We start from the raw sequence: 27791 nt of genomic DNA on the forward strand, positions 1-27791 counted from the left end.
GGAGCTTCTTGAAACTAAATGCAAAAGGATACGACTTACTGAAGCTCAATGACTACAGAGTGTAACAGATCCCTTCACCCCTTCCCAGAAATACAGCCTAGATATGGTCACAAAGAAAATAGAAATAAAACATCCTTATTCCACCATCTGTCTGTTCGGCTAAAAGGGAACTGGTATTCATATCCAGCAGTTCATGGGTGAAAACTATATGCAATTTACCCAGAGAGAATCCACGCATGCCTGGAGAGAACATGCAAACTCTATGCAGAAACACACTAGCCAGGATTGAAACCCATGACCTTCTTGCTGCAATTTAAACCCACAATCTATTGTAACACACCACGCCACTGTGCAGACAGAGATAAGATATATGACGGAAAATTCTGTTATACTACTCAACGCACAGACAACAGAGCACTGACACAAAATTCCCAAAGACATCCAAAGTGGACAATATACAACATAAAAACAAAAACAAAACAACAAATCCATATTGGGCATAAATTTTGGCAAATGTGAGCTAAAATAATCTAATCTACAGCTCCAAGATCTTTCAAAATGTCTTTAATTACCTTAGAACTAATATTACAACCTTAAAAATATATTAAGCACATATCCACAGATAAAGATGTGTATAAATATGCAGATAAAAACAGATTGATATATCAGTTATTTTTGACAATGGACCTTTAAGAAGAGAGAAAGAGCAATACCTTAGTCAAATTAAGAAAGTTCAGTGTTAATGAGACAAGGAATACTATAATAAAATGGTTTTTTTTTTCAAACATTTATACGGTACACAAATAATCTCTGACAAGCTAAAAAGAACATTTAAGATTTCTCATATATTATATTTTCATTAAAACCAAAAATTATCACTCTAACTGATCAACAGTCGAACCAAATTAAATCCAATAGATTTGATTGTTAATATGCAAAATTAAAAAGCACAGTAAAGAAATGAAAAAATTATAAATAAAAAGTAACATTTCTGGAAAGTTCAAAGTGCATTGCAGCATGGCTGGACTTGAAAACCCACAACACACCATGGGGATATACAACTCACTTGGGAAATGTTCAAACCCGAAGATAAGGTAATAGACAAACATGTACCCATCAGTGCAAATACACTGTTTATCACAAACATATAACTCACATTAGCTTAGCTTTAAGGTGTCAGGCAACCTCTAAATGCTTCATTATTTACTACTTATTATATTCAAAATTGTATTACTTTCCATTTATTGAGGATTCTATATAATATAGTATTTATTGTGTAAAAAGTTTTAAAAACTCAATAAACTTTAATCGTAGTAAAAATCTGGCTTGAAATGCAAGAAGGACCAAATTATAACAGAGCTGTTTCAGACTAATATAACAGATTCTATAAAAGGGTATATGTGGTTCTTGAAAAGCAGTCCATGTACATGAATACTTAAATAAGAAAAAAATGTCAAGGTTTGTTTTTTGCTTTTTTTAACAGGCTTTTGATGTGATCACAGTGGGGAAATCATTTAAAAATGACATGCATCACATTTATTATTCTACACTTATGTTGCAGAAAAAGGCAGACGGTATTGAATTGTCTTGTCAATCATTAAGATAATATTTATTTTGCTGTTTATTTAAAATTCAGATTAATTTTTTTTTGTCACCTACTGAGTTTTACATCGTTTTTCATCTACTAACAATACATAACACTTTGTGTTATATATTATTATATGTGCGGTTAAATTGCATCTTTAACTGTCTGCTCTAACACTGTGGAGCCGGAAAGTATGTATGACGTAGACGGAAGTGGCGCTTTTCGTTTCGTTTAGACTTTTATTTTGAAGTAACACTTCCTGTGATGGAGGATTATTAACTGACAGCCGGCAGGCTACCTACAGAGAAGCGGCGTTTATAAGGTTTTAACGGTTTCCCCCCTATTTACTGCCTCGGTGAATTTTCACGTAAGCTACCTTAAAGAGCTGAGTGTTTTAAAGGCTGTATCTGCGGCTGTGTTAAATTAACGTAAAGTCGCTGTGTGGAGCCCTCCCATAAACGAGTAGCGCGCGCGTCCACTTGTAAGCTAGCAAGAGGAGAGGGTGGGGACTAAACTTCCAGACCTCGCCCCAGTCGTTGTTCGACTCCAGCAGACAGGCAGCTAACCTCCGGTCGGCTTGAGAGACCTCTCTCAACTTAATTAGACAAACGTTGAAGGGGAGACCGGCACAGCTGTGTCAACCGAAGGGTAATCCACCAGCAACCATGTTCAGAAAGACCTTGAAGAAGGACCCCGAGCTGTTCCAGAACGTATCCGAGGGGCTGCGGAAGCTTTACCGAACCAAACTGTTCCCGCTGGAGGACACGTATCGATTCCATGACTTCCACTCCCCAGCGCTGGAAGATGCCGACTTCGACAACAAGCCGATGGTCCTTCTGGTGGGGCAGTACTCCACCGGTAAAACCACCTTCATCCGGCACCTGATGGAGCAGGACTTCCCCGGTATGCGCATCGGCCCGGAGCCCACCACGGACTCTTTCATCGCGGTGATGCACGGCGAGCAGGACGGGGTGATCCCTGGAAATGCCCTGGTGGTGGACCCCAAGAAGCCCTTCCGTAAACTCAACGCGTTTGGAAACGCCTTTCTCAACAGGTAATGACCCCCTTTGAACTTTATAGGGAAAAAACCTCAGATAATATCGGGGATTTAAATCTCCGCCTTACAAGTCCTAACACGCGCCACACCTTTTTTTTTCCTTAAGCATATCCATAATGTAGTGTTGCACAATTTTTGCTGAAGTGCCAAGTGGCTGTGAGTCTTCCTTCTTTCATCATCCCAAAAGAATGCCTGTAGAGTCAGTGGACAGGTGGAAAATCACTCCCTGTGTGTGGAACAGAGAAAAGCAAAGGTGCTTTCCAATAACCTCATCAAATAGGAAGCTCTTTATCTTTCCCTTATAAACCAATGTCAATCACTGGTACATTTTATTACAAGGTACTTTTAGGAAATCACTATGTTCCAAACTCATTGCTCACACAACAGTATGCCCCATTAAACACAGATAAATGTGAGCTATGCTGCTTGGCAACATGCTGACCTTGTTGTGTCCTTATAAGCCAAGGCCATAAGTTTCACGTCCCTCAGGCTGTAAAAGTCTTACCTCACCAGGCTGCTCCTATCCGGCTCAGCTCTGGAGACATTGAGATATAAGGTTGCTGTTAACATTGGCGTTCAGTATTTTATCATTCAATTAACTTTTATGACATAAAAGAATAATTAATCTTTCCTGTTCAGTTTCTACGTAGCATGTTGATTTAATTTGCTCCATTGTAGTCAAGTTGAAAAGCTAATCTTGGATCTTTAATCAAGATATTAGATTTTTTTTATTTGATTCAACCCAAACTTGGGTTAATCTTACACTGGATTCTAAACCGCCTTCGTTTGGTCTCTTAAACTATACAGATGATGTGATCTAACAAACTTCTGAATAAATACACCATAGTAGCTAACCCCTGAAGCCACTAGTGTGTGTCCTATGGAGTTATTTTAACAGAGGGTTAAAGGTGGTGATGTGTTGGTTGTCATCAGATGTTTCATCTTCGGTCAGTTTTAATTCATCTGATGGGAGGTGGTTCTGGGGGCTGATTATCCAGATTCTTTGGGACATTCCAGGACACTTCCCACAGGCTTATCAAAACGGATTTTCCCATCCAATGAATGACTGGTTCTTCCAAAAGCTCAGATGAGTCAGAGCTCCAAGTTAGTTTTTTATTTTATTTTTCAGCTCAATCTGGCATAAATTAGTGTTGCACATTAGTGATTTTTGAGTCCCAAAAAAACCCCCAAGGACTATTGAAAAGTTTAGTTTCCCACTATTTCAAATGCTCTCCCAATGAGGCTTGGAAAGCAAAGATATGTTATCTGAATGTTAAAACACCTGATCCTGTTATGTAATGTGTGGATTTCTAATGACAGACTTCCTAAAATGTGACGTCCCTTCCTGGAACGGATATGGGATTCTCTCCTTCCCTCTGCCAGACAACATGTCATCCTGCAGAGAAACATCCGGCTAAATAGATTAGTTGTAACCCCCAACAAAAAGAAAGGGGCTAAATTTGTTTACAGCTGTAATCTTAATTTTCTGTTGACATCAGATTGTTTATTTTGTTACCAAGAGCTGTAGTAAGATAAACACTCGAGTTGGGACTTGCTCCGTTGGGCCCGTTTCCTATTATCAAGATCCTTTAACATTCCTTCCTGGAATTATGCAGAGTGTTGTCCTTATCTTCTATGGAGGCAAACTTCTGCCAAGTCACTATCATTCATGAGTAAAGTGTAACACCTATATTTCGTTTATCATTTTTATAGCAATAGGAAGTGTTTTGCTTTATCAGACATCATTCAAAGCTCAAACTTTATTAAAGACTAAAGAGGAAAGCAGATAAAAATTTTCCTTTAAACAATGACCTATTGTTTTGTCAACATCATTTGACATCATTTGTCAAACTCTTGGGCCAAGTACTTTCACATTATGTGGTTTGATTTGAATTCAGTCTGCATCTCTGTGGATTTTCTCTTTACTTTAATGCGCTTTAATTTGTTTAAATGTTTCTTTAGATTCAAAATATTTTTGTTTTGTAGAGTTTTGGCTAATTGGACCACATGCCTCTGATTTGGTGTCTTGGTAGGTTTACTTGACTACTGAGCTGTGAAGCAGAATGACACCAGATGTCGTTTTTGATGTTTGTTTTTTTTCCCCAGTGTAACAGAGCTACTGACAAAGAGATCACGTATCACCTCCAGAGCGATTATTACCCTTAGAAGATTAAAGAATAAATAGATGTTGCTGCCTTTTATTTTGAAATGCATGGTTTATTTCCAGTGAGAAGAAAGATGTTTTCTCAGAACCAGTACTGATTTCGCTTTTAAAAAACCCACATAGTTTGTTCTATTTAAACAAGAAAGCTTTTTTCCGCAATTAGCTCTGATTGTAAAAGATTATTTTGGCCTTTTAACACCAACCTATGAGACCTTTAAGCACAGAGTGCATCATGGCGGCCATATGCTGAGTCCATGATTATTATCATATCCCTATCTTATCAAACGTAATCAAAAGCACATGGCAACCAACCAGACTAAAAAAACTCTACATCAAAATTGCCTGCTTTAAAGAGATTTTCTGATTAAAAGTTTGAGTGTATTTTCTTGTTGCGTGCATACAGTAGATGGTGGTTTGTCCTCCGTCTCTGTCGCCATGATGTTCTGAGGAACAGTTCAGGCTGTATCTTGCCTATCCACTCGTTGCTGCAGATAAACACTAGTACCCTGCAATTGTTGATATCGATGATATCTATATTCTCTACATTTACACTACAGTTACAATAATTGTGATTGGTTATCCTACTTAGCCTGTTTCCTTTGAGGATACAAAAATCCACAATCTAAAACCAAAGTTGACTTTTTGGGTAGTGGCATCTACATGGTTAGTGTTGTTTCAGTTGGTTTAGGCAATAACTATAAAAATATTTCACCTAAAAATACTAATTTTGAATCACCTCTTCTACGCATTGCTTTAGTATTGTCTTCTAAAAAGTGGTGATAGAAATCCAGGATCAGACTCTTAATTGGCTGAGTTGATGATATTGTGATGTCAGCCCTCCTGCGCTGCTTTTAACCATAGTTATTCAGTCTGCAGATTAGCCTTTAACTACCAGGCTCAGATGTGTCTTAGCTTCAGTGTAAGCAGTTATTTATGAAGAGCATAAACAGGAATCAGTTTGTCACGCCATCAGCTCTCACTCAGAGCGATAACTCTAAAACATTCTTTTTATTTCTGATTTCCTCTTATTTTTTATTTTTTTAATCAACATCTTCTTAAGAGTGATTTGATAGTACTTCTGACAAGCAAAGATACTGTTTCAGTTCCACTCCTTTATTTTTTGTGCAACTGCAGTCCAGAGGCCCCAGTGTATTTCTGTGTTTTCTGTAAGCCATTAGTCAGTAAATCTAGAATCAGCAAAGCTTCAGTTCCGCTCTGACCCACCCCGGCCCACACTGTCCGGCTCCGTCCTGTCCTGTTTTTCCAGGGTGCTGACTGAGCTTTTTAATAAGACCGAGGCCAGACCCTTGCCAAACCTCACGGTGTGCTTCAACGACTAAGGTAGAAGGAGATTTTTATAAACAGCTGGTAAAATACATAAAGATTCAGACTTTTTAGCGGGAAAAATGGCCACATTAGTAGGCTTCCTGGTCACGTTTCCACTGAGAGTGACAGCCTTTCCATTTCCTCTTCTACATGGGAAACCGAGGTTACTATGCGAAGGAAGGCTGAAGGTCAGCAGGCGTGTGTCATGACTGGGAGGGAAAATTCCAATCGTAGGGCTGATATAGTGTTAAATGTTCTATGAGGACGGTTCTTCTCTTTTTTATGATCTATAATCACACAGCAGAGAAGTCGCTGGACTGCTAAGTCAGCACATTTCTAATTCTGATGAACTGGAGCTTTTTGTCCTGTAGGATCTGTAAGGACAGACAGTTCAATAAAAAAAACATAACACGATTCCAGCTAAATTGTATTTAATAAAACATTTGAGAAAGAAAAAGGAAACCTTGCAGTGCTGCTATCTTTTTCTACCACTGTAAGCTGATCCCATTCCTCAGCTCTGAACCAAAGGAGCCATTTTCCTACTCTTCTTTGCCTGGATCTCTGTGGGTTTTTCCTTTCCCCCCCCTGCATGCGGTGCTGGACCTCTGTCAGGGTTTGTAGAGTTTGTGTGGTCCAAGCAAGAATGTGAAAGTATGGTTTTCTCAGTCTTATGACCTGGTGCCTCTGAGCTCATGCTGTTAGCGTCAGTTCTGTTTGTTGAAGGGGCAGCAGAGTGAGAACTAATACTCTCAGCTATGAGACGTCCTAACAATCCAACCCTTTGTCCTGAGTGGGTCTCTGTGGGATTGTTTTAAACAAGTCATCCTCTCACACACGTCTGTTGCTCACTCAGGTAGTGTGTCTGAGATTTCTGCTGGAGTATGCAACTCCCAGTTATGGCTTACAGCCCTGTGAACATCCTGAGGCTCTCTATGGCTGTAAATCACGTTGATCTGGGAAGGAGTCAACCCTCTAATTTGAAGGTTTTTTGTTTGTTGATCCATTATTTTCCCTATTTATCTTTCTCACATTAATGTGAAAACAACAGCTTTATGCTGTCTGGAAAATCAGCATCAACACATTGTCTGGGTTTGTTTCCTACAAAGTTAAACATCAGTTAAAGTCTCCTTTTTAAGCCTAATATATCTCTTAAGCTTGATTGAGGTATGTGGATTTGATTGACTGTAGAGTAAGCAAACGTCCTCTAAACATTCTGATACCCTCTAAACAGGTATTTGCATCACTTATGCCCCTTCTATTGACAGTTACTGCTTCACACAGCTTCTTTCTGCTTGGTGTCCCTCTGCACCAAACTGGATTGGGTGCAGGAGGAGGAACAGAGAGGCTGCTGCTGGAAGAGATAATTTAGCTGATAGTTTAGCAGGATTAAGTTATCAAAGAAAGAAAGCAGCATCTGCATGTATTTTGAAAGCTTACGTGTCTTTTCTTTTTTTGTTTTCCTTAAGATGTGGTTTATGGTTTTTAAATAGTAAAAATATTTGCTTTTCCTGGTTCATTTATGGCGCTCCTTAAGTTGTCTCTTTTCAGTTGAATTTTTTTCCTGCACTTCCTCTGTGAGAATTCTTTTTTTTTTTTTTTTTTTTCCTTCATCCCAGTGCCAATCAGCAAACAGCAGCCTGCTCAACTTATACTTCAGCCCTACTCTGCATTTCACATAATACCTCCTTCTTTAGCAGGCATGAAAAGTAGTGAAATAGTGATGGTAATACTCTCAAAGTCCTCTTGAGTGGAGTAGGGCTGATCTCGGCTGAGTCTGTGGATAACTTATGATAATGCCAAAACTGGTATCATTAACCCTATAGCTATTTTTTAATTATATATATATATATATATATTACCCTGCTGTACTAAATATAAAAAAAGAGAAACTGCAATTTTTAACTGGCAGTCAGTTACCTATACCTTCAGAATGCTTGTCAATGCGGTGTATGTTAAAACACCCTTGCTTAACTGGTTTTCTATTCTCCTTATGCCCTTATCTCTCTCTCTCCATCTCTGTTGTGTTAGCTTTTTTTCTAATTTACTGTCATTTTCTCCATCCTGTGTCCCACCCCCTCCTCTAGGTTCATGTGTGCCCAGATGCCCAATCCCGTCCTGGAAAGCATCAGCATCATTGATACTCCTGGAATACTGTCTGGAGAAAAGCAGAGGATAAGCAGAGGTCAGCTTTATAGACACTCACACTTTCACTATTGTTAGTATAGCACCACACCCTCTAAGTGAAAGCCCAGAATTAGAGGAATCACGCAGCCTGATGCAAATACAAAATTAGCTGAGAGGAAGTGAAGAGTTCGGATATAAAAAGGAAACATATTGTTTGTCCTTTTTTCTGCAAGACTTTTCTTTTGGTATTTTTACTTGTGCTTCTGCGCAGCAACTGTAACGGCTTGCCCAGAGTGTTGTCAAACCTGTATTTAACTCCTCTGGCACCCTAGAGGCAAAGCAGAACCCAAAACGTAATGCATGTGTGACAGAAACAAGGAGAGGCCATATAACACTTTGAAAAGCACATCATTTCCTGTTTATGTGGATGTCGTCTTTCAGATGAACTGTTATTTATTTAGCCCATCAAAGAAAAACTCTGATTATGTTCCTTTTTGGTTATTTTTCTTTCTAATAACCCTGTGTTTTAATGCGTAGTTTCTTCCCTTCTGCCCTTCTTAAATAAACCAATTCTTATTTTTCCACTTGCACCAACAAAAGCGTGACCCTTGGGGTCATTTCATTGTTGCAGATTGAGCTTTTTGGAAAAAATACTTTTGATGATCTTACAGAACGTGAAGAGATAAAAGAACAGCTGAACAAAGCTTCTGCTTTTTGTACCTGCTTTATTTATTAGTCAGTTTAAGAGGAAACGCACATACCAATAAGGAAGCTTTTCTTTTTTTCCTTTGTTAAAAGAATGAAACAGAAAAAGTCTATTGTTGTCCTCTAAATGACTTGATTTACCAGAGGACAGAAAAAATACCAAGAAATTTAGGAGTTCTTCTTCAGGAGTCACCAGTGTTTTTTAATTACAGTTTAATACTATATTAATCACACTGCTCATAGGTTTTTGTTTCTGGTTACAACCACTAACTGCTATGTATATTATTGGGTTTTGATGTAACTGACCAACTCAAAGTAGTCCGTAATGGTTGCCTAACCTTTTCTTTATACAAAGAATGGTGTGTGTGTGTGTGTGTGTGTGTGTATGTGTGTGTGTGTGTGTTTATATTTAGTCCCCTTTGTAATTTGGCTTTAGAAGTGGCCTGGTAGAGACACCATCTGTGTTTTAATATTATATCAGAACATAAGAGAAATATATCTCACAGGTCTCATAAAAGATGCTTAAAGCAGGATTAGGTTATAAAATGGAGCACTGGTAAATCCAAAACCAGAAAAGGAAAGGAGATGGCACAACTACAATTTTATCTCTGTAGGAGCTGCAGAGATTCTCAGCACAGGTTGTAGAATATGTCAACAAAATGGCAATTAGTCACAGAATGCACTCCTCTGGCCGTTAAAGAGCAGTATCTACAGGACAGATTTAGTTGAAAGAAAGACAAGGTTTGTTTAGAGTTTCCTACAACCAATGTTGGTGATACAGCATAGATGGGAGTAGTTCTGGTCAGATGAGAACAGAACTGATTTTAGTTATTTTATCCCCTCTGACTGACATTGAGCTGTTTTAAAGAGAAGAATAGGTGAAATCAGTTGCTAGATGTGTAAAGCTGGTCGAGACATGTTCCTAAATAACAGTAAAAAAACGGTTAACATTTGTTGAAATAGAATTGTAGGGCTGCAACTAATGATTGGTTTGCTTGTTGATTATGTCAATTTATTTTTCTGTTTATTATTAATTGGATATCAAAAGGTTCCTTGAAGATTTTTTTTACAGAATTAAAACCAGGTTAAAAAGAAAACTTTTCCACTTGAGGAGTTCTGGATAGAGCATATTGACAGATGAAAAAAATATTTTTTTAATCTTAAAGGTATAATGTTTAAATATTTTTAACACTTTTGGTCTAACTACTGCTGTAAGTGGGTTACTGTCAGCTGAAGATATGTTTTAGAGTCTGTATTCTCCAGTTAACAATTAATCGCTTACTAAATTAGTTGATGAACATTTTGATAATCCAGTTAATTGATACAGCTCTATAGAACATTTAAAAGGTTGCAAAAACTTTGGCAAACAACTATTGAGACACTGCTACTTAAAGGTCATTTTAAATGGAAATATGAATGTCAGACTTATGTTAGGACACAGATGATGTCAGTTTTCTCTGAAACAAATATACACATTTTCTTGCTCCGATGAAACGCATCTGGATCTGAAATGTTTTTGTGTCTTTGTATGAATGAAGAGGTTGGTACAGGTTGAGGTGACCTTGTCTGATGGAACAGCAGAGTAAATCTAAGCAGTTTTGTTTCTCTTCATACTTTCACTTAGACGTATTCAGTCCTTTCTGAATACACGTCATCTCTGACCATGTATCTGTATAAACATTGGTATAGTAGTGTAATCCATAGACATACAGTACAGACTGTTTCACATATAAACAGACCTGTTAGACTGTGCTGCTCTAGCATGACGGGAATATGCATGTTCAGTCTGCAGACATTAACTTGGAACCATTTTGCAGGAAGCTTTGCTATAAAATCAGTTCATGACTGTGCCAACCTCTGAGTATTTAACTCGTCTATTAGACTCCATCAGTGCTTTTACTCCTAAAATCACAGCTGCTTTGGCCTTTTTCATAAGTATTTGACAAACCTGCTTTTTTACAGAAGGCAGTGAAACTAAAGTGAAATCATGAATCCTTCCTAGCTGTTGTGAAACCCTGACAATGTGTGCTGTTTGTGATTAGGCCAGCATGAACGCCTCAGTTCATGTTCCTGTCTAAGCTATGAAGTTACTAAAGCCATATTGAAACTGTGATTTTGCAGAACTATCTGATGTCTTTCCCATAGTTACCTCTGATGACTAGGCAGTGAGACATTTGAGCCGTTCAGAGAAAACTATAAAAGAAGAAATTCTGAGAGGCAAAGTCAAGCTTTTGGGAAACACTGCCTTCTCTGCCACTGGGTTGAGTGAAAGCCCTGATGGGTCCCTTTAGTGTTGACAGTGAAAATATATGATTATACCTGCACCAAACTAACTTTACTAGTTTCTTTTGACCCAACTAAAGATGGTGGTTTCTTTTCAGTTCTTTTCAGTACATTAAATTGAAAGTAAAACTGAGGATTGCCCTTCAAACAGCCAAGGTTCTCAACCTGCTGTCCTTTCAGTTTGACTGGGATTGTTTTGTTTTTTGTTTTCAATGATGCATATACAGTATGTGAGCAGTTTAGATAGTTTTGCTGTTTTGTTTTAAATTTTTGAATGGGAAACCTGGACCTGGGAAAATTATCACCACAAATATAAAGTCGTAGGTAAATCATATTTAAATCTCAAATCATTCTGGCTTAAACATGTATATAAATGTACTCACTACGATATTTGTCCTGAAATGTAGAAAATGTCTATTAAAAAAAAAAAATCCTGTCTTAAGATCTATGGGGTTTTTCGTAATTTTATGCAGGCCAGTTATTTATACGTCAGCTTGTGCACTTAAATACTGCCAATCATATATCAACGGTCATCTGTCAATCAAATTTTTTCTGTCATAGCATCATGATTCATATGTCACAGCTAATATAAGCAACGGTTGAAATAAGAAATAAGAATCATTTACTTTCCCATTGAGTTTCATCCCAGTGTTCACGGGGATGGACGTCTGTGTCTTCTGCAGGTGTAGAGCTAACAGAACTGGCAGCGTTGCGAGGCAAGGGTTCAAACATGTACGTCTGTAAGCCTTCTACACCAAACCAAGCTTCTGCTGCCCTGGCGCCCTCTTCCACAATATCTTTGTCTCCGCTTTCATCCTCTTAAAAAAAAAAAGAATGTATGACGGAGGAGACCCATTAACGACCTCTGACACAAAACTCTCCTTCACTTGCATGTTTCCCGCTTTCCATAGCATTCCTTGACAGTGTCGCTGCTAAGTGCTACTTGGTCCCAATGTAATTTCCCATTGGAAACCTACTAGCAGTAAGTTGCTAACTGGTTAGCAAGATGCTTCCGAGAAACCGGCCACAACCAAACTCTTGTGAACATTCCGCCACAACAATCCCGCCCCCTTGATAATCGACCAGTCGCATTCACTTCATTCACCCGTGTAAACTTGGGCACCACTTGGGAGAATTTGGAAATGCAGCAGTTGGAACAGCCGCTTCCCTACGACTTTAAAGGTGTTGCAGGTGGTTCTAACCATTAGTTTCATGCTCAATAATGTCAGTGACCAAGCTGCATGCTGTTACCAATACAATGCATTTCTCTGATATATGGTATAAGGCCATATTTGTACCGTATACCAGAAAGAAAAGCAGAGTAAAGAATAGGTTTAGAACAAGTTTGGACTCTTCTTTTCTCTTTAGAAATAAAAATTCATCCAAATATTCATTAGTGGGAATTAAACTACAAAGAGAGGCTCTTGTAACAAAGTAAAACTGTGACCTATTGTTAACAGCAGTGGGTTGGTCTATGTTAAAATAGATGCTCACTCATCTTTATTCCGATATGTTTATCATGGGTTTCTCTCTGAATGTCCCTGCAGTATGGTAGAGGCCTCTCAGCAGTGATACTATAAGTGAGTCTGGGATTCGGCAGCTGTCTGTGTCTGATTTCCTGAAGATGGTTTATATACCGGCTTTTGAGAGAAGGAAAGGAGGCCTTGGACCAGCTCCCCTCTGGGATATTTGAAATATTCCCATTTGTTTCCCCTGACCTTTCTCTGTCAGCGTATGAGCAAACACAGGCTCATTTCTGCTGCTGCCTCCCACATTGGTCTTCTCTCATACTTTCACTTTCATTCACCCCCATCTGTTTGTGCAGCCTCTACCCTCTCCTCCGTTTCTATCTTTGTCACCCTCTCATTTGACTCAATCTCTCCGTCTCTTTTTGTTGAGATATATTCAGACGGGAACAAAAACAAGCCATAGTGGAATGCATGAGCAGCTGATCTGGCGGCGATCACAGTACAGCTGAGATGAGCTTTTACCCCTGATGCATTCTTTTCTGATCAGATGATACGCAGGCACTAATCGAAACCACAACTCCTGACATTCTCTCTCTGCTTGGTGCAGTTTCTTTGCTTTGAAGGCTCACTTGGTCATGTTTGCATGTGCTATTACTAGCGGAGGCTGTATTTTTTTTATTTATTTTTTCATTGGCGGAACTTATTTTACAAATCCAGACCATGATTTACACGAAGAAGTCAGATTGTCCTGAAGGGTTCTTTTAAACGGTCTTTAATTTTATGAAGCTCCTCTGTTGTCTTTGGACACCTAGTTGAACGTTAACCAGGTAAATGAATGAGCCTCTTAAAGGTCTTTTTTCAAACATCAGTGGAGCACCATGACATTGAACTGGAACACATTGGTACAATCAAACATTTATTATCTTACAATGGGATTATATGTAATAGCTTAACGCCAAGCTAGATAAAAGTGTAAAGTGGAAGAAAAGGAGATGAATTGTTTTTAATCATTAAAAGAAAAATCTGTTATGTAAACTCTTTACTCTTAAACCCTTAAATAAAGTCAAGTGCACACTTTGAAAACATTAAGGACAACTTTTCCAGCAGTCACCTTGAAGGGTTTGCCAAAAACTATCCTTATAGACGGACATGGTCACCCAGCAGGTAATGGTTAACATTTATCAGAGAAGCTACCAAGAAGCCCCCGGTAACCCTAGAGGAGCTGCATAGATCTCTAGTTCACCAAGCCAAAAGAAGTCCTGTTTTCTTTTTGCTCTGTACCATACAACAGACAGGAAATGGTTAGTAGTTCTGTACCTGCATCATATAAAATGAAAGTTTGTGGCTTCAGCATGACTGTTACGCCCACCAAGGACACAACATATTTGAGGACACGAGACAAAAGATGAGGGTTCAAAAAAAGATATTTTATTAATAAATCTTCTCCTCTTTAACTTTTCTTTGCTCGCCTTCTTCTGATTTTCTGAGAAGAGAAAAAGAGTTAAAGGCCCTCAAATCCCGTGCCCCAAAAAGTAAAAATAGAAACCCAAAGTAACAACAGAAAGTTGGACCTGGCAGGCCGATCAAACAGAATAAAACGGTACAGCAGGGGGCCAACCCTATACAGGGCCGTCGAAGCCCCTACTAGTACCGGACTAAAGGCCAAAAATAACCTAAGCAAAAGAAAAATAGAAAACAGGACAACCGGTCCCGCCAGGCCAAAAACCTCAAGAAAAAAGTAAGAAACAGTTAACAAAAATACCGCATGGCAGGCTGGAACGTCCGCTGCAGGCCGCAGCGACAAGACAAGTGCGCACCGCGCACGATGGAACAAGTGGAAGCAGGTGGAAAAGCGGCGTCCAAGCGAAGTTGGAAAGGAACGCGCAAGGAACGCGCTAACGTGCTGAAGGCCAGCCTATTTATAGGCGGACGACAGCACCACAAATTAACATAATTGATTTACTAAAAGAATCCTAAAATATATTAACAAAAGGATCCTTCAACTAAAGTTTATAAGCAAACGAGGAAAAGAAATGGACAAAAATCATAATGTGCCTGGGGCACATAACACCCCCACCCAAAGACTCTGAATGGGGTCCGAAGCAAAGCTCAACCCATTCAGAGAAAAAAAAAAAGGAAAGCGGGACTACAGTCGTGAGTGTGCGTCGGCCACTACATTGTCTTATCTTCACATAATAAAAACACGTTAAAAGGAAAGCGGGACTAGAGTCAGGAGAGTGCGTCAGCCACTACGTTGTCCCCTCTTCCTACAATAAAAACGCGTCACATAGCTTTCACATCCAAGACATGATCTAATGCGCTCTCAATGCCACCGAGCGCGCAAACACAGCCGATCCACCAACTCCAGTCTGCGTTCTTCCAAAAACAGCTCCTTTTCCATCAAAGCCAGCTGTCCTAATTCGATCTGAAGTTCCTCTAAACGACACGGATCAGCTGCAAGTGAGGTTTTATTCGGCGATTCATCAAGACTCTGTGCTAAAACTGCAGCAGGAAAAATATCCTTCGTGCACTCACTAAAGACATCTAATGTGGCTCCTCGAGCACTCATCCAGGTCAGACTCCATGTCCACCCCTGGAATCTAGCCACACTAAACAGGAACACTCCATCCAATGTAGGCTCTCGAGCAAACTCATCCAGGTCAGACTCCATGTCCACCCCTGGAATCTAGCCACACAAACTGTCAAGCACACATACAAAGCCACAAAAAACACCAGAGCCAAATCGCCCAATCCACAATAACCTCCAAATGCTCGGCTTCCCGTGCATCTGCAGCTGCCCCGACACCTGCGTCATCTCGTTCACTGGAAACACAACTGATAGAGTTATGCAGAGCGGGCGCACGTTCAGCAACAGATCCTTTGTGCATTTATGCAAAGTGTCCAATGTGGGCCCTCGAACAAACTCATTCAGGTCAAACTCCATGTCTACCCCTGGAATCAGGCCACACCAAATCAGGAACACCTCTGCACTAACAAAGCTACAGCACCACCAGAACCGAATGCTCTAACTAATCAGCGCAACGCGCGTCAGCTGCGCAAAAATACATACAAACCCAGCACAACCGCCAACAAACAAGAACCAACCGTAGGACACGACCTGTCTCTAAAAGGCAAACATTGTTTTGACAAGCCCCCAAAAACATGTTACGTCCACCAAGGACACAACATATCGGAGGGCACTAAAGGCAAACTTTGTTTTGACAAGCCCCCAAAAATATGTTACGCCCACCAAGGACACAACATATTTGAGGACACGAGACAAAAGACGAGGGTTCAAAAAAAGATATTTTATTAATAAATCTTCTCCTCTTTAACTTTTCTTTGCTCGCCTTCTTCTGATTTTCTGAGAAGAGAAAAAGAGTTAAAGGCCCTCAAATCCCGTGCCCCAAAAAGTAAAAATAGAAACCCAAAGTAACAACAGAAAGTTGGACCTGGCAGGCCGATCAAACAGAATAAAACGGTACAGCAGGGGGCCAACCCTATACAGGGCCTTCGAAGCCCCTACTAGTACCGGACTAAAGGCCAAAAATAACCTAAGCAAAAGAAAAATCGAAAACAGGACAACCGGTCCCGCCAGGCCAAAAACCTCAAGAAAAAAGTAAGAAACAGTTAACAAAAATACCGCATGGCAGGCTGGAACGTCCGCTGCAGGCCGCAGCGACAAGACAAGTGCGCACCGCGCACGATGGAACAAGTGGAAGCAGGTGGAAAAGCGGCGTCCAAGCGAAGTTGGAAAGGAACGCGCAAGGAACGCGCTAACGTGCTGAAGGCCAGCCTATTTATAGGCGGACGACAGCACCACAAATTAACATAATTGATTTACTAAAAGAATCCTAAAATATATTAACAAAAGGATCCTTCAACTAAAGTTTATAAGCAAACGAGGAAAAGAAATGGACAAAAATCATAATGTGCCTGGGGCACATAACAATGACCAACTGTTATAAGCTCTATATAATATCTTTTTGTAGAAACTACAGTTAAACCTCTCGAAATCAGGCGTCTGTTTTTCTAATTAGAAATAAAGCACCTTTTACAGCATGTGATGCTAACTTTGCTCTGTAGCAACTTTAATATCATTATTCTTTCTAAAAATGATTCGAGTTGATATTTCCCCTAATATTAAGCCCAAAACCAACAGCTCATCCTCTCTGCTTCTTCTCTCCAGGTTACGACTTTGCTGCGGTGCTGGAGTGGTTTGCTGAGCGCGTGGACCGCATCATCCTCCTGTTCGATGCCCACAAGCTGGACATCTCCGATGAGTTCTCCGAGGTGATCCGGGCTCTAAAGAACCATGAGGACAAGATGCGTGTGGTGTTGAACAAAGCGGATCAGATCAGCACCCAGCAGCTGATGAGGGTCTACGGGGCGCTGATGTGGTCACTGGGAAAAATCATCAACACACCTGAGGTATAAAGCTCCTGGGGAAAGTTCATTTTAACTATTTTCTTGACTTTTAATTTTTCCCTGAAAAAACAAGAACGTTTCCTACGTGGACTAATTAGCAGATCGACACCTTTGGACTTTTTTTGGTGAAAAATTTGACACTCTCTGACAGGCCTGGGCAGAAGTTGAGTCAGAAGATGTTTTAAAACGAACGAGATGATAAGTGTTCTGACATTTTCATTTATGCTTTTGGTTACGTTGAGACCCTGAACTTAATGAAAGCGAACAGCCACCTTTTCAGATCCCATGTCCTATCATGTGACACAGTCATCTGATTCTACCTGACGAGTTAATGTTTGATCCAGAGCCGTATTCATCTACAGGATCCCAGAGAAACCTTTGGCTCTTGTAGGTCATTATTTATTGACTTTCACTCTGAGTTGCAGCAGAAAGGTTTTGAATCACGATACTTTTATTTCAATATTTCATCTTTGTTTCACTCACAGCTGTTCATTATGTCACATCCTATTTGCCACTTTTGTTTGTACAGCATAAATGTTTGTGCAGCAGCCATCCTCTGTCATGCTTGTGACCTATTAGAGAATTTCCTTTAGTGTGCGAGTGTGGGTTGATGAAAGTAACTGGGAGGAAATGGTGTCTTTTCTTTTGTTTTTAACCTATGGAAACTTTATTCCAGGTGGTCCGCGTGTACATCGGGTCATTCTGGGCTCAGCCGCTGCTGGTCCCTGATAACAGGAAGCTGTTTGAGGCGGAGGAGCAGGACTTGTTCTTGGACATCCAATCTTTGCCACGCAACGCTGCTCTGCGCAAACTTAATGACCTCATCAAAAGGGCACGCCTTGCGAAGGTTAGTATTAACAAGATCAGAACGGACTTAATGATCAACCAAGGAAAGATTCTCAGGATACCACAACCTGGAGTAAAATCGTACTGGATCAACACAGACATGTTTCATTTAGGAAAAAAACTTGATGCTGTAGTTTGCCAGCGTAGTTTTCTTTTACTTTTCTTGCTTAAATATTTCCAATTGCTGAATTGGTCACGGCTGTCAAGTCAAACTAAATATTAAAGCATCTTTGAAGATGGAAACATGAGCTCCAACATGCTATATAGTTAGGATCTTTGTTTCATTTTTTTATTGTTTTTAGATTTTCACCTTTTTTTTTAAACTAAATTACAAAATTAAAAAAAACTCTTCAAAGTGCTTGAATTAAAAAAGCTAAAAAAACAACCATATTATTTTATTAATACAGCTACTAAATATTGAATATTGGTTATAATTGTGTCATTTATCAAGCTTGCTGTGTTTTGCAAACAGCCAGTAAAGTAAGTTCAAAACGTCATATATTCAATTCGCTTAAATGAGGCTCAAGAAGAATAAAATCACATCTTCAAACTCAGCCGGATACAGGATCAGAATATTTGCATAAAATTAAAAATTACACACGACATTATTGATGCAACTATTGGAGGCTTACTGCTATCTGAAAGGTGTGTCTACTTGTTCCGTCTTATTGCCCAGTTTATGGGCTTTCTACTTTCTCACATCATATATGTTTCGCTCCACCCATGACATCTGTTGCACAAAACTGGGAATTTGTTGTGCAACTTAGGGGAAGGTTTTTGACATTAACCACAAGCTAAAGGAACTGCAGTGGTATGTCAAAAGATTGTTGCAATTTTCAAAGAGCAAAAAATTAAAGGTCAGATTTTTAAGTTCTATTTCTAATATTTTTTTCCCATAGCTTTGACTTGATTTGCTACAAATCTGATTTATTTATTTTTTTCTCTAACCAGGTGCGCAAGATAGATAGATATCTATTCTTTTAGTTTTAAACGGTCTTTATCATCTTGCATTAGCGGTTAGCACAGCTAGCATTAAAAAGTCAATGGTGTTTAGTGCTCAGAGAAAGCAGGTGCTTCATCTAAATCTGATTTTAAAAAGCCATCAAATATTTCTGAATAAAGGATGTCCCATGACAGATGGAGGTGGAAAAGTAATTTTCCACACAGGATGAAACAAGTACGGTAATTGATTTCATCATTACTGATTTTTTTTTTTTTTTATTTGTTAATTAACTTGATAACAGAGTAATTATTATTATATGTCAAAACTATACATAAGATATATTTATTTTACACTAAGGTTAGAAAACCTCACCAAGTGGATATTTTGTATTAACCTGCTTCAAATTCTATAAAATAATAAATTCTCCTATTACGCACCTTTTGTGAAGCGGCTAATCCATTAATAAAAATAAAAAAATGATTAAACAGATTAATAGATTTAGCAAAAACACTCTTTAGTTTTTATCACATTTTGCTGCCGTTTTTAGCCTTACTGTTATCTGCAAAAAGTTTAGCTCTTGACTCAATGAGTCTAAAAGGGTCCAAATGTGAGTAATGATCACTCGGTAACAGCTCCAGTGATATTTTTTGGGTAACCAAATAAATCTGTTTTTTAATCTGCTTTGAATTGTTCTCGATCTGCAAAGAACACTATAAGCTAAAAAAGCAATGAAAATGTTACTTATGTCGTCGCCCAGGTGCAAGCCTACATCATTAGCTCCCTGAAGAAGGAGATGCCCAGTGTGTTTGGGAAGGACTCCAAGAAGAAGGAGCTAATTGCCAACCTGGGAGAGATCTACCAAAAAATCGAAAAGGAGCACCAGATCTCACCCGGAGACTTTCCTAAACTCGAAAAGATGCAGGTGAGGAATAAAAAAATAGGAATGCAAACAAAGAGTCATGGGCTCATTTAAATGATCTGATGCCTTGGAAAGAAAACCTATGGAGTGAAATGACCTTTCAACCTTTACTTTTCACATCTCTGCCCTGGTTTCCTGCCGCTGCCCTTCAGGAAGGGCTCGGATGGGGATGGGATTTATTTTTCCTCCTTTCTCAGGAAATCCTGCTTCTTGCTCTCTGCTTCCATTGGTCACCGTTGAGGACTGATCTATTTCCATCTTCAATTCCTGTTTTGTTTCCTTTCAGGAGCTGCTGAACGGTCAGGACTTCACCAAATTTGCATCCCTGAAGCCCAAACTGCTGGAGTCGGTGGAGGACATGCTCGCCAACGACATCGCCCGTCTCATGGCGATGGTGCGCCAGGAGGAATCTGCTATGCCGAGCCAGGTGGTCAAGGGTGGAGCCTTTGAGGGAACCATGACCGGTCCTTTCGGCCACGGCTATGGCGAGGGTGCCAGCGAAGGCATCGACGAGCTGGAGTGGGTAGTGGGGCGTGACAAGCCTACATACGATGAGATCTTCTACACTCTCTCTCCCATCAACGGCAAAGTATCCGGTAATGCTGCCAAAAAGGAGATGCTGAAGTCCAAGCTCCCCAACACGGTCCTAGGAAAGATCTGGAAGCTGGCCGACGTGGATAAGGACGGCTACCTCGACGACGAGGAGTTTGCTCTGGCCAACCACTTGATCAAGGTGAAGCTGGAGGGTCACGAGCTGCCAGCCTCGCTGCCCGAACACCTGGTGCCTCCGTCCAAACGTGGGATAGCGCTGCAAGAGTAGGGCAGCGGAACGGAGATGGGCCGCATCAACACTCATGTTCAGGACTCTCAGTGCCAAAAGTTCAACCGCGAGCATGAACAGCTTCTTCCTCCATCATGCTGCAATTCCCCCAGGCTTCCTGACACACTGGGACGAGGCAGCGCTGCAGTGTTCTTCACCAGAGAGAGACTGGAGTGTTTCTGGGGGGGAGGTGGGAGGATCTGTCTTTGTTCAAGGGGAAATATTCAGATTTATATTTGGGGAGGAAAACAAGGGGGATAGGATGATCTAAAGACAGAAGGGGTTTATGAAGAGATGGGCCTGAATGTGGATTTATGAATCCTGTGTAAACATGTCTTATAAGTATACAGTCATTATTATAAGTTGATCCAAAGATATATAGTCTGGAGGAAAAGAGGAAATGAATTGAAACAGCTGTTAGAATTACTTTATATTTTTGTATTTCTTGACTGTTAACTTTGCCTCTTTACAAAAGCTTCCCTTTTTATTATTTTGCAAGATGAATGAAAGAGTTCTGTACTGTGAGACTTGCTTTCTAAAGACACACCCAGTGATTGACAGCGTGTCAGAAGAAAGCCTTATTCAAAACCTTTAAAGTTAAGAAAGTTATAAAAGAATAAATATTTGCTGAATAAACTTGAACTGAGTCACTGTTGTGCTTATCATTTTTTTTGCTTTTGGTTTGAGCCTGTGGAGGTGTGTGTGTGTTCATCTGCCCTCTACAGGCCAGAAGAAGACACACAAGGTCATCTAGGAAGATCTTGGTTAAAACCCTTGATAAAGGCAGACCTTGACATTCACAGAAACTGCAGTGCAAATATTAAACAGGAAGTCCTAAAAGATTGATATGTAATCATCAAGTGTGTTATAGTCAACATCGCTGCCATGTGTCAATTCAGTCACACATATGTGTCAGACTGTTTTGTCATTTACCACAATTCATCAGATTGCTCATTACATTAGAAAACAATGTCTTAATTCAGAGGCTCTGCTCATGCATTTCTGGTTCAACCCTCTCTGTTTGCTCATGATCAGATTTCCCCTCTGAGGGAGTTTAAAGGCGCCCTCTTGTGTCTCGAAATGGTTATTACAAGACCAACTTTATTTTTAATTAAAATGTATTATTATTGGAAAAATTCTAAACAAATAACTTTGATTAAAGACTAATTTCATGTTTTGATTAGATTTTTTTAAAAACAATTTTCTTAAATCCCCATTCATGCGTGGACAAAATAATCCCTCGTTTAATAAACGGTATGGAGAGGGGGAAAAAAAGGTCACAGAAATAACTTTAATCTGACAAAAGTAATACAAATTCTATAAAAAATGAACCAATGAGTCAGACACTGATTTTCAACAGAATAATTTTAAGAAATTAATTTAACAGACCTGGACTATAATTATAGCAGGCTTAACTTAATACTTTGTCCAACCTTATGAGTCAATTACTGCAATCAAATGATTCCTGCTCCTTTCAGCAGGTATTTTGGTCCATTCCTCATGACCAAACTGATTCAGTTGTCTCAGATTTGAAGGTTATCTTTTCCAGATGAATAGATCAATAGCATTTACATCAGATTCATAGAATGACACTTCAGAATAATCCAATGTTTTATTCTTAGCCACCCCTGGCTGTTTCTAGCTGTGTGTTTTGCATCATTATCCCCTTAAAGATCCATGACCTGAGACCGGAACCAAGCTTTCTTACACTAGACAGCACATTTCTCTCAAAAATCCCTTGATAGTCTGGAAATCTCATTTTTTTTATATAATTCTGTGGATGCATGAAAGCAATAAAATTAAAACAAACAATAAAAAGCCATTCCTGATTTTCATTTGTTCATTTTTATTTATCACTACTTTTGTCAGATCCATGTTGTGTCTGTAATCAGTGTGGGTTATCTCATTAAACAAGGGGATATTAACAATTTTGTCCATGTGCGTAGGTTCAAAGAAATCCTCAAACATCCACTTCTTAAATAAGGGCTATAGACACATGTATTGACAGAAATCTGACTGGATAGGTTGGCACTAGAAATGGTGGATCTTTAGGTTATTAAATAAAAGTACCACCACCATGCTTTTGCCCTCTAATACAGAGCTGCTTCACCTTGATTCTTCTTACTTTGTAATTACCAAAAGTGATGTAAAAAGCCTGTAACTGTTGTGCAGGTCTAGTTATAACAATATTTTGTCTTAGACTTAGACCACTTTATTAATCCCACCAGGGGCAATCCGTTTAAGCAGTACATGAGACAAACAAACAAAAATAAACATGTAATAGCATAAAAAAATAAGATGATAAAAAAAAAAAAAGAAAATAAGAGAAATGTGAAAGGGAGCTTAAGGACCAACATTAATAATAACTTAAAAAACACAGAAAGATAATAAAAAGATACCGCAGCCATCTTTAAAAAAATGAAAAACACACCAGCCACCCTACATAGAATTTAAAAGTCAAATAGCTGTTAGTATAAAAGAATTTGCATAGCGGTTTGTTCTCCAGTGAGATATTACATGGAGGCGTCCTGAAGGCAACAAAGACAATTCATATTTGAGAACCGAGGATCACATCAGCTTTTCTTTGTTGCATTACAAACAAATTGCAATAAAAAAAATGTGCGCACATTTTAAAGCACTAAAATTAAAAAAGACAAAACCCTGTAATTGCTTTTGCTCATTTTATTTTCTTCTCCATGTTGCATTTGGTAAACACCCTATGATGTTTTCTGTTCTCATTCAAAGCCCCACAGTTCCTCATATTCAGGTTAATGCACTGACAGGAAGCTGCTGGAATGGACACTGGTGTGTAAAGTGAGCAGGAGCACGACTCCACATCTGGGTGTTTATCTGTGCACCGTGTGTATTTGGAGCTGTTAGCCTCCTCAAGCCTATATCCATCAGTCACACTGTTTCCTCTTTCCTGTCTTCTTCCAGAGCAAAGCCACACTCTTTTCATAATTTCCTTCCTTTTGTACAATAAGAGCTCGTTTTTGTTTCCATCTACAGTCCTGTCTCTCTGTTGTCCCTCATAATTAATCAAGGTTCTGGCGCATGTAGGTCCCCCCCCCCCCCCCCCTATTCCTCTGTCCCACTGACCCCATTCATGGGGGGGGGGGGGGCACTGGGTCTACCTTATGTAACAGAAGCATGGGGTTGGATGTGCTGCTTCTCAGAGCCAGGTGAGGAATGAAGCACCTGTGTGTGTGGGAGCGGATCATCTAATTATAATTACAGCACGTCGCCCATGGCAACTGCTCTGAAGATGATTAATGATAAGCAGTTTTTTTTTAAATGCCTTTTATTTAACTTGAAGCAGTAAAATGTTTCCTTGGGGTTTAGACGCCATCAGTTCTCTCTATGTGAACCAAATTAATTCATAGTTTACATAAAGAGTGAGAAATTATGATAATAACTCTTTATGTCCTACATAATGCAGTTCGTTGGATCAGTTATTAAAACTTATTTTCCTAATGAGATTTTTTTCTGTGTTGCATCTGTCTTTTTATATCGCTCTTTGTTTCTTAACTAAGCAGGTACAGGAATTAAGCCTTTTAATCCAGTTTTATCTTATTTGTTAGGAATTAATGCTTTCATTTCACATTTGAGCAGATCCTGGTTCCCTTGTGTAATGACGTCATGTGGTTGTAAAAGTCTCCTTGCAGGAAACATGCATTATATCTCTATATATGGTACCCTGCAGTCCCGCTTTTGTTCCCTTAAACTATCTGTGTCTGTTTAATATACAAAGCCATTACATGCCTATTTTGTTTTTTTGTTGTTTTTTTCAGTTCAGTCAGCTTTGTTATAATAGTATTCCATTTTCCATACCTGTACTCCTCACTGACTGAATATGTAGTTTTTATTCCCTATTATATGCTGCATGTTAAAGGATCTACTGTACTGGTTGCTTTTTAAAGGTGGAGGAATATCCCAGGAGCTCCTTAATGCTGTAACACTTCTAAATGCAACACAACTTTTTTCCTTTTAGATTTGTACATCAAATCAAGCGTGTAATATTTTTTTTGGTTTTACTGTCAGTCAGTTAGGTACAATAGATTATCTGTGATATTGTGGGGCTAGTTTTTATTAAAGGTCCTAAATAATAAACTGTTTAAAAATCCAGGACATGATACACCAATATTTTGGTCTCAGCCAGAAATCCAAAGTTTTTTTTATGTCAACTAATTTTCAAATTAATACTCTATAATCAAGGTCCCTTATTCTCCTTCAACAATGTAATATACAGTATTGATCATTCAACTGAAAATTATTTTATATTTTATCCTTAAACGCCTTAGCAACAAGGGTTAAATGCTTCTAGATGCACGTTATCTTGTTAATCTATAATTTCTGTTAATCCAAAGCGTTTTCACCATCAAATAATCTGAAAAACAACTTTTCTCTGCCATGTGATGCAAAAATTGCATAAAATTGCAGATCAGGCCTAAAAAAATAAAATCAGGTGCAGCAAATAAACCCTGATTTTTCTTATCTAAAGGTTTTATTCACCAATGTTAAACTAATACTTTTCATGTGCATTCAAGGTTATTGTTTGGATCTGCAAACATTTCTCATTTCAATTTTAGTTGTTTCACAACTAAAAGATTTTTGTTTTTTCCCCTTTTTTGTTTTGGTTATTCTTATAATAAAATGTACTAAAATCATGAATTACATGAAGTTCAACAGGGGAAAAAAACGTAGGGATAGCAATACTAATACATAAGATTAAATAAGAAGAAGAAATCTTTTTTGCTACTTTGGACCCAGAACGCATCAGAAAAGAACAGCCAGACATCTAACAGCGCTTCTCTGTTTAATACTGAGTCTGTGGGAGGAGTTCACATTCTTTACTGGAAGCTGGTGAGGTTTCTTTTTAAATAATAAAGGAATATATACATGAAATAAGTGCCAATAAGGATAAAAACATTAATAATCAGCTGAAGATTGGTGGATTCATAATGTGCTGAGCTTGCAGTGATGTGTAGAATTCAAGATCAGCTTTCAACAGAAAAAAAAAAAAACAGAAAAAAGAACAACAATCTTATTCAAATTGAAGATGGGTAGAAATTAAAACTGTAAACAAGTCTGTGGAGTCTTCCTCAGGGCACACGCTGCCCTGTATTGTCAGCAGTGAGGAGGCTGGACATCAGGTCTTTGAAAGCCCAAAGCTGTTTCTTGAGGTAGGCAGATGTCTCCTTTAGTTCACTTTGTCTTTTTTCAGTTCATTTTTTCACTCTCTCTCTCAGCGAGGCGGCTTGTCTGCAGACTGAGGAGCTCCAAACACTTCCTGTGATGCGTAGGTGATGTACAGGAAGCCGTCAGAATCTCTGAAGTGGGAATAGATCTCCCCCATGCTGGAGGACATGCAGGACATGCTCTTCCCCCCAACCAGGAGGAACAGAGTCTGTGTCTGGTCCAGAGCAATCTTATTCCTGAGGAGAGAAACAAAAAGGTCAGAAGTCAGAGGGGCCAGTTGCTGAAGGCGTCTGAGAGGAGAGGAGGAGGTTTACCTGAGAAGACAGAGGAACTGACTCAAAGTAAGCTCAAAGGGAACTAAAAACTTGGTTTTGTCCAGCAGAGGGAGGTTCTTCTCCCTGACGTAACGCTCAACAATCACCTGATTGCAAAGAAACAGCAGTTAGAAATTACTATTAGTTATAAACAAAACCCAATCAGCATGAATTTATATTAGAAATATGAAGAAAATGTAAAACTTACAGGCAATTTGTTGGGGAATTTAGAGCGAATATTGCACACCTCATCTTTTCTCGTTGCTGAAAACAAACAAGGAAGGATTTTATTTAAAGCATCATCTAAGCAGTAAAGGCAGAGATGGAGGAAACAGACCAGAGGAGCAGATGTCAGAAAGTCTCACCGAGGCATTTCCTCTGCTTGAAGGGCATCATCTCCATGGATTTCTCAAAAGGAGCCATGTTTGGGGAGTTTTGGAAAGGCCAATAGTGATGGAGGCACCAGGGTGAAGTCCCCTCGGTTGGAAGTAAGCAAACCTCGGTGAGCTGCAGTGACGGCTTGGGTTTTATAGAGGAAGAGCCGGGAGGAGTCCAGAGACGCTCCTTCTCCTGCTGGACGAGGTGAGGTCATGGGGTAGTTGAGATTCACATCATCCTGCTACGAAGCTCTCTCACATCTGCTTGACACTTGACAAATGCTTTCCAGGCACATGGAGAATGAAGACCCAAAATCACAATAACTAACAAATCCACCGAGGGGGTGAGGGAGGGGGCACTAATTTTTTCATGGGGAACCAGAAAAAAAAAGATCAGAGCAAAAAACAGAGCAACAGTTTATCCTTTGACCAGAGAGCTGCTGCAGCTCTGAAATGAAAGAAATTAAATATCCCTGTCAATCAGGTAAATTCAAATTTTCTGTTGCTCCAATTATAAACGAGTATTTTAGGTTTGACACTGTTCATTTCACCTTACTTAAAATAAAAATCCCTCACCATAAAAATCTTTTTCAAGGTAATGAAGCTGAAAGTATTGCATGGCAACGTGATGTCACTCACATTTTTTGGTAAAGGTCACCTGATTGGCTAACTATTTGATGACAGGTGTGGTTCAAATTATGTGTTCTTCTCATTCAGATATGATAGTAACATGTCCTACCTACCTATATATATATATATATATATATATGCACCTTTCTCCAAGGTGTATGTCCAAAGGTTCCTGTCCAGAGATGCTCCTAACGTCAGCTGTAGGTCTTTACAGCTCCTCCAGAGTTACATTTTAATATTCTCAATATATACAAACTTATTACTTAGTTAATAAGTTTAATAACTTAATAACTTAGTTATTTTTCTAACTTTGTTTAGTGTTTCACTATGGCAATCGCCTATGTAAGACCAACTAAGGAAGCTCAACATGCACAAAGTCTGTCCCTGACAGACAAGTCGACTGTTCCAATGCTACACCTAGGCCCCACACCCTGATATTGGTACAGTTGGCAAGGTCCTCCTACAATCATTCTACCATCTTTGCAAGAAGGACAGTGCAGGTGAAACACTTCACTCTGTTATCAAAGAACTTGGGTTATGTGAGTTAGTTAGCATTTTTCTTACTTTTTTCAGTGTTTCACTATGGGAGATGTAACCCACTC

The 27791-nt window shown here is 39.2% G+C and overlaps 2 protein-coding genes across 2 annotated transcripts; one reads left to right on the forward strand and one right to left on the reverse strand.

Annotated features, from left to right (window-relative positions):
* Positions 1–1846: 1846 nt before the first annotated feature.
* ehd1a (EH-domain containing 1a) lies at positions 1847–21319 on the forward strand. Its single transcript, XM_038286561.1, has 6 exons — positions 1847–2639; positions 8217–8314; positions 16903–17144; positions 17818–17988; positions 19688–19852; positions 20136–21319. Exons 1-6 carry the CDS (start codon positions 2251–2253, stop codon positions 20667–20669), a joined length of 1599 nt encoding a protein of 532 aa, XP_038142489.1. The 5' UTR covers positions 1847–2250; the 3' UTR covers positions 20670–21319.
* A 4376-nt stretch (positions 21320–25695) lies between these two features.
* Positions 25696–26705, reverse strand: map1lc3cl (microtubule-associated protein 1 light chain 3 gamma, like). The gene is made up of 4 exons (XM_038286602.1): positions 26548–26705; positions 26391–26446; positions 26183–26289; positions 25696–26104 (listed from the first exon to the last, which is right to left on the reverse strand). The coding sequence occupies exons 1-4, from the start codon at positions 26603–26605 to the stop codon at positions 25915–25917; spliced, it is 411 nt and encodes a 136-aa protein (XP_038142530.1). The 5' UTR covers positions 26606–26705; the 3' UTR covers positions 25696–25914.
* Positions 26706–27791: the final 1086 nt, after the last annotated feature.

The sequence above is a fragment of the Cyprinodon tularosa genome, unplaced genomic scaffold (genome assembly GCF_016077235.1).
Source record: "Cyprinodon tularosa strain WSP-4 unplaced genomic scaffold, ASM1607723v1 ctg228, whole genome shotgun sequence".
In the NCBI taxonomy this organism is placed as follows: domain Eukaryota; kingdom Metazoa; phylum Chordata; class Actinopteri; order Cyprinodontiformes; family Cyprinodontidae; genus Cyprinodon; species Cyprinodon tularosa.

What these genes read in the sequence shown, in the direction of transcription:
- ehd1a (XM_038286561.1), top strand. Translation starts at nt 2,251, where the DNA reads ATGTTCAGAAAGACCTTGAAGAAGGACCCCGAGCTGTTCCAGAACGTA. An exon ending in GGAAACGCCTTTCTCAACAG is followed by an intron (nt 2,640 to 8,216) that starts GTAATGACCCCC and finishes CCCCTCCTCTAG; the next exon opens with GTTCATGTGTGCCCAGATGC. An exon ending in AAATCATCAACACACCTGAG is followed by an intron (nt 17,145 to 17,817) that starts GTATAAAGCTCC and finishes ACTTTATTCCAG; the next exon opens with GTGGTCCGCGTGTACATCGG.
- map1lc3cl (XM_038286602.1), bottom strand. Translation starts at nt 26,605, where the DNA reads ATGGCTCCTTTTGAGAAATCCATGGAGATGATGCCCTTCAAGCAGAGG. An exon ending in CAAGCAGAGGAAATGCCTCG is followed by an intron (nt 26,447 to 26,547) that starts GTGAGACTTTCT and finishes GTTTGTTTTCAG; the next exon opens with CAACGAGAAAAGATGAGGTG. An exon ending in CAGTTCCTCTGTCTTCTCAG is followed by an intron (nt 26,105 to 26,182) that starts GTAAACCTCCTC and finishes TTCTCTCCTCAG; the next exon opens with GAATAAGATTGCTCTGGACC.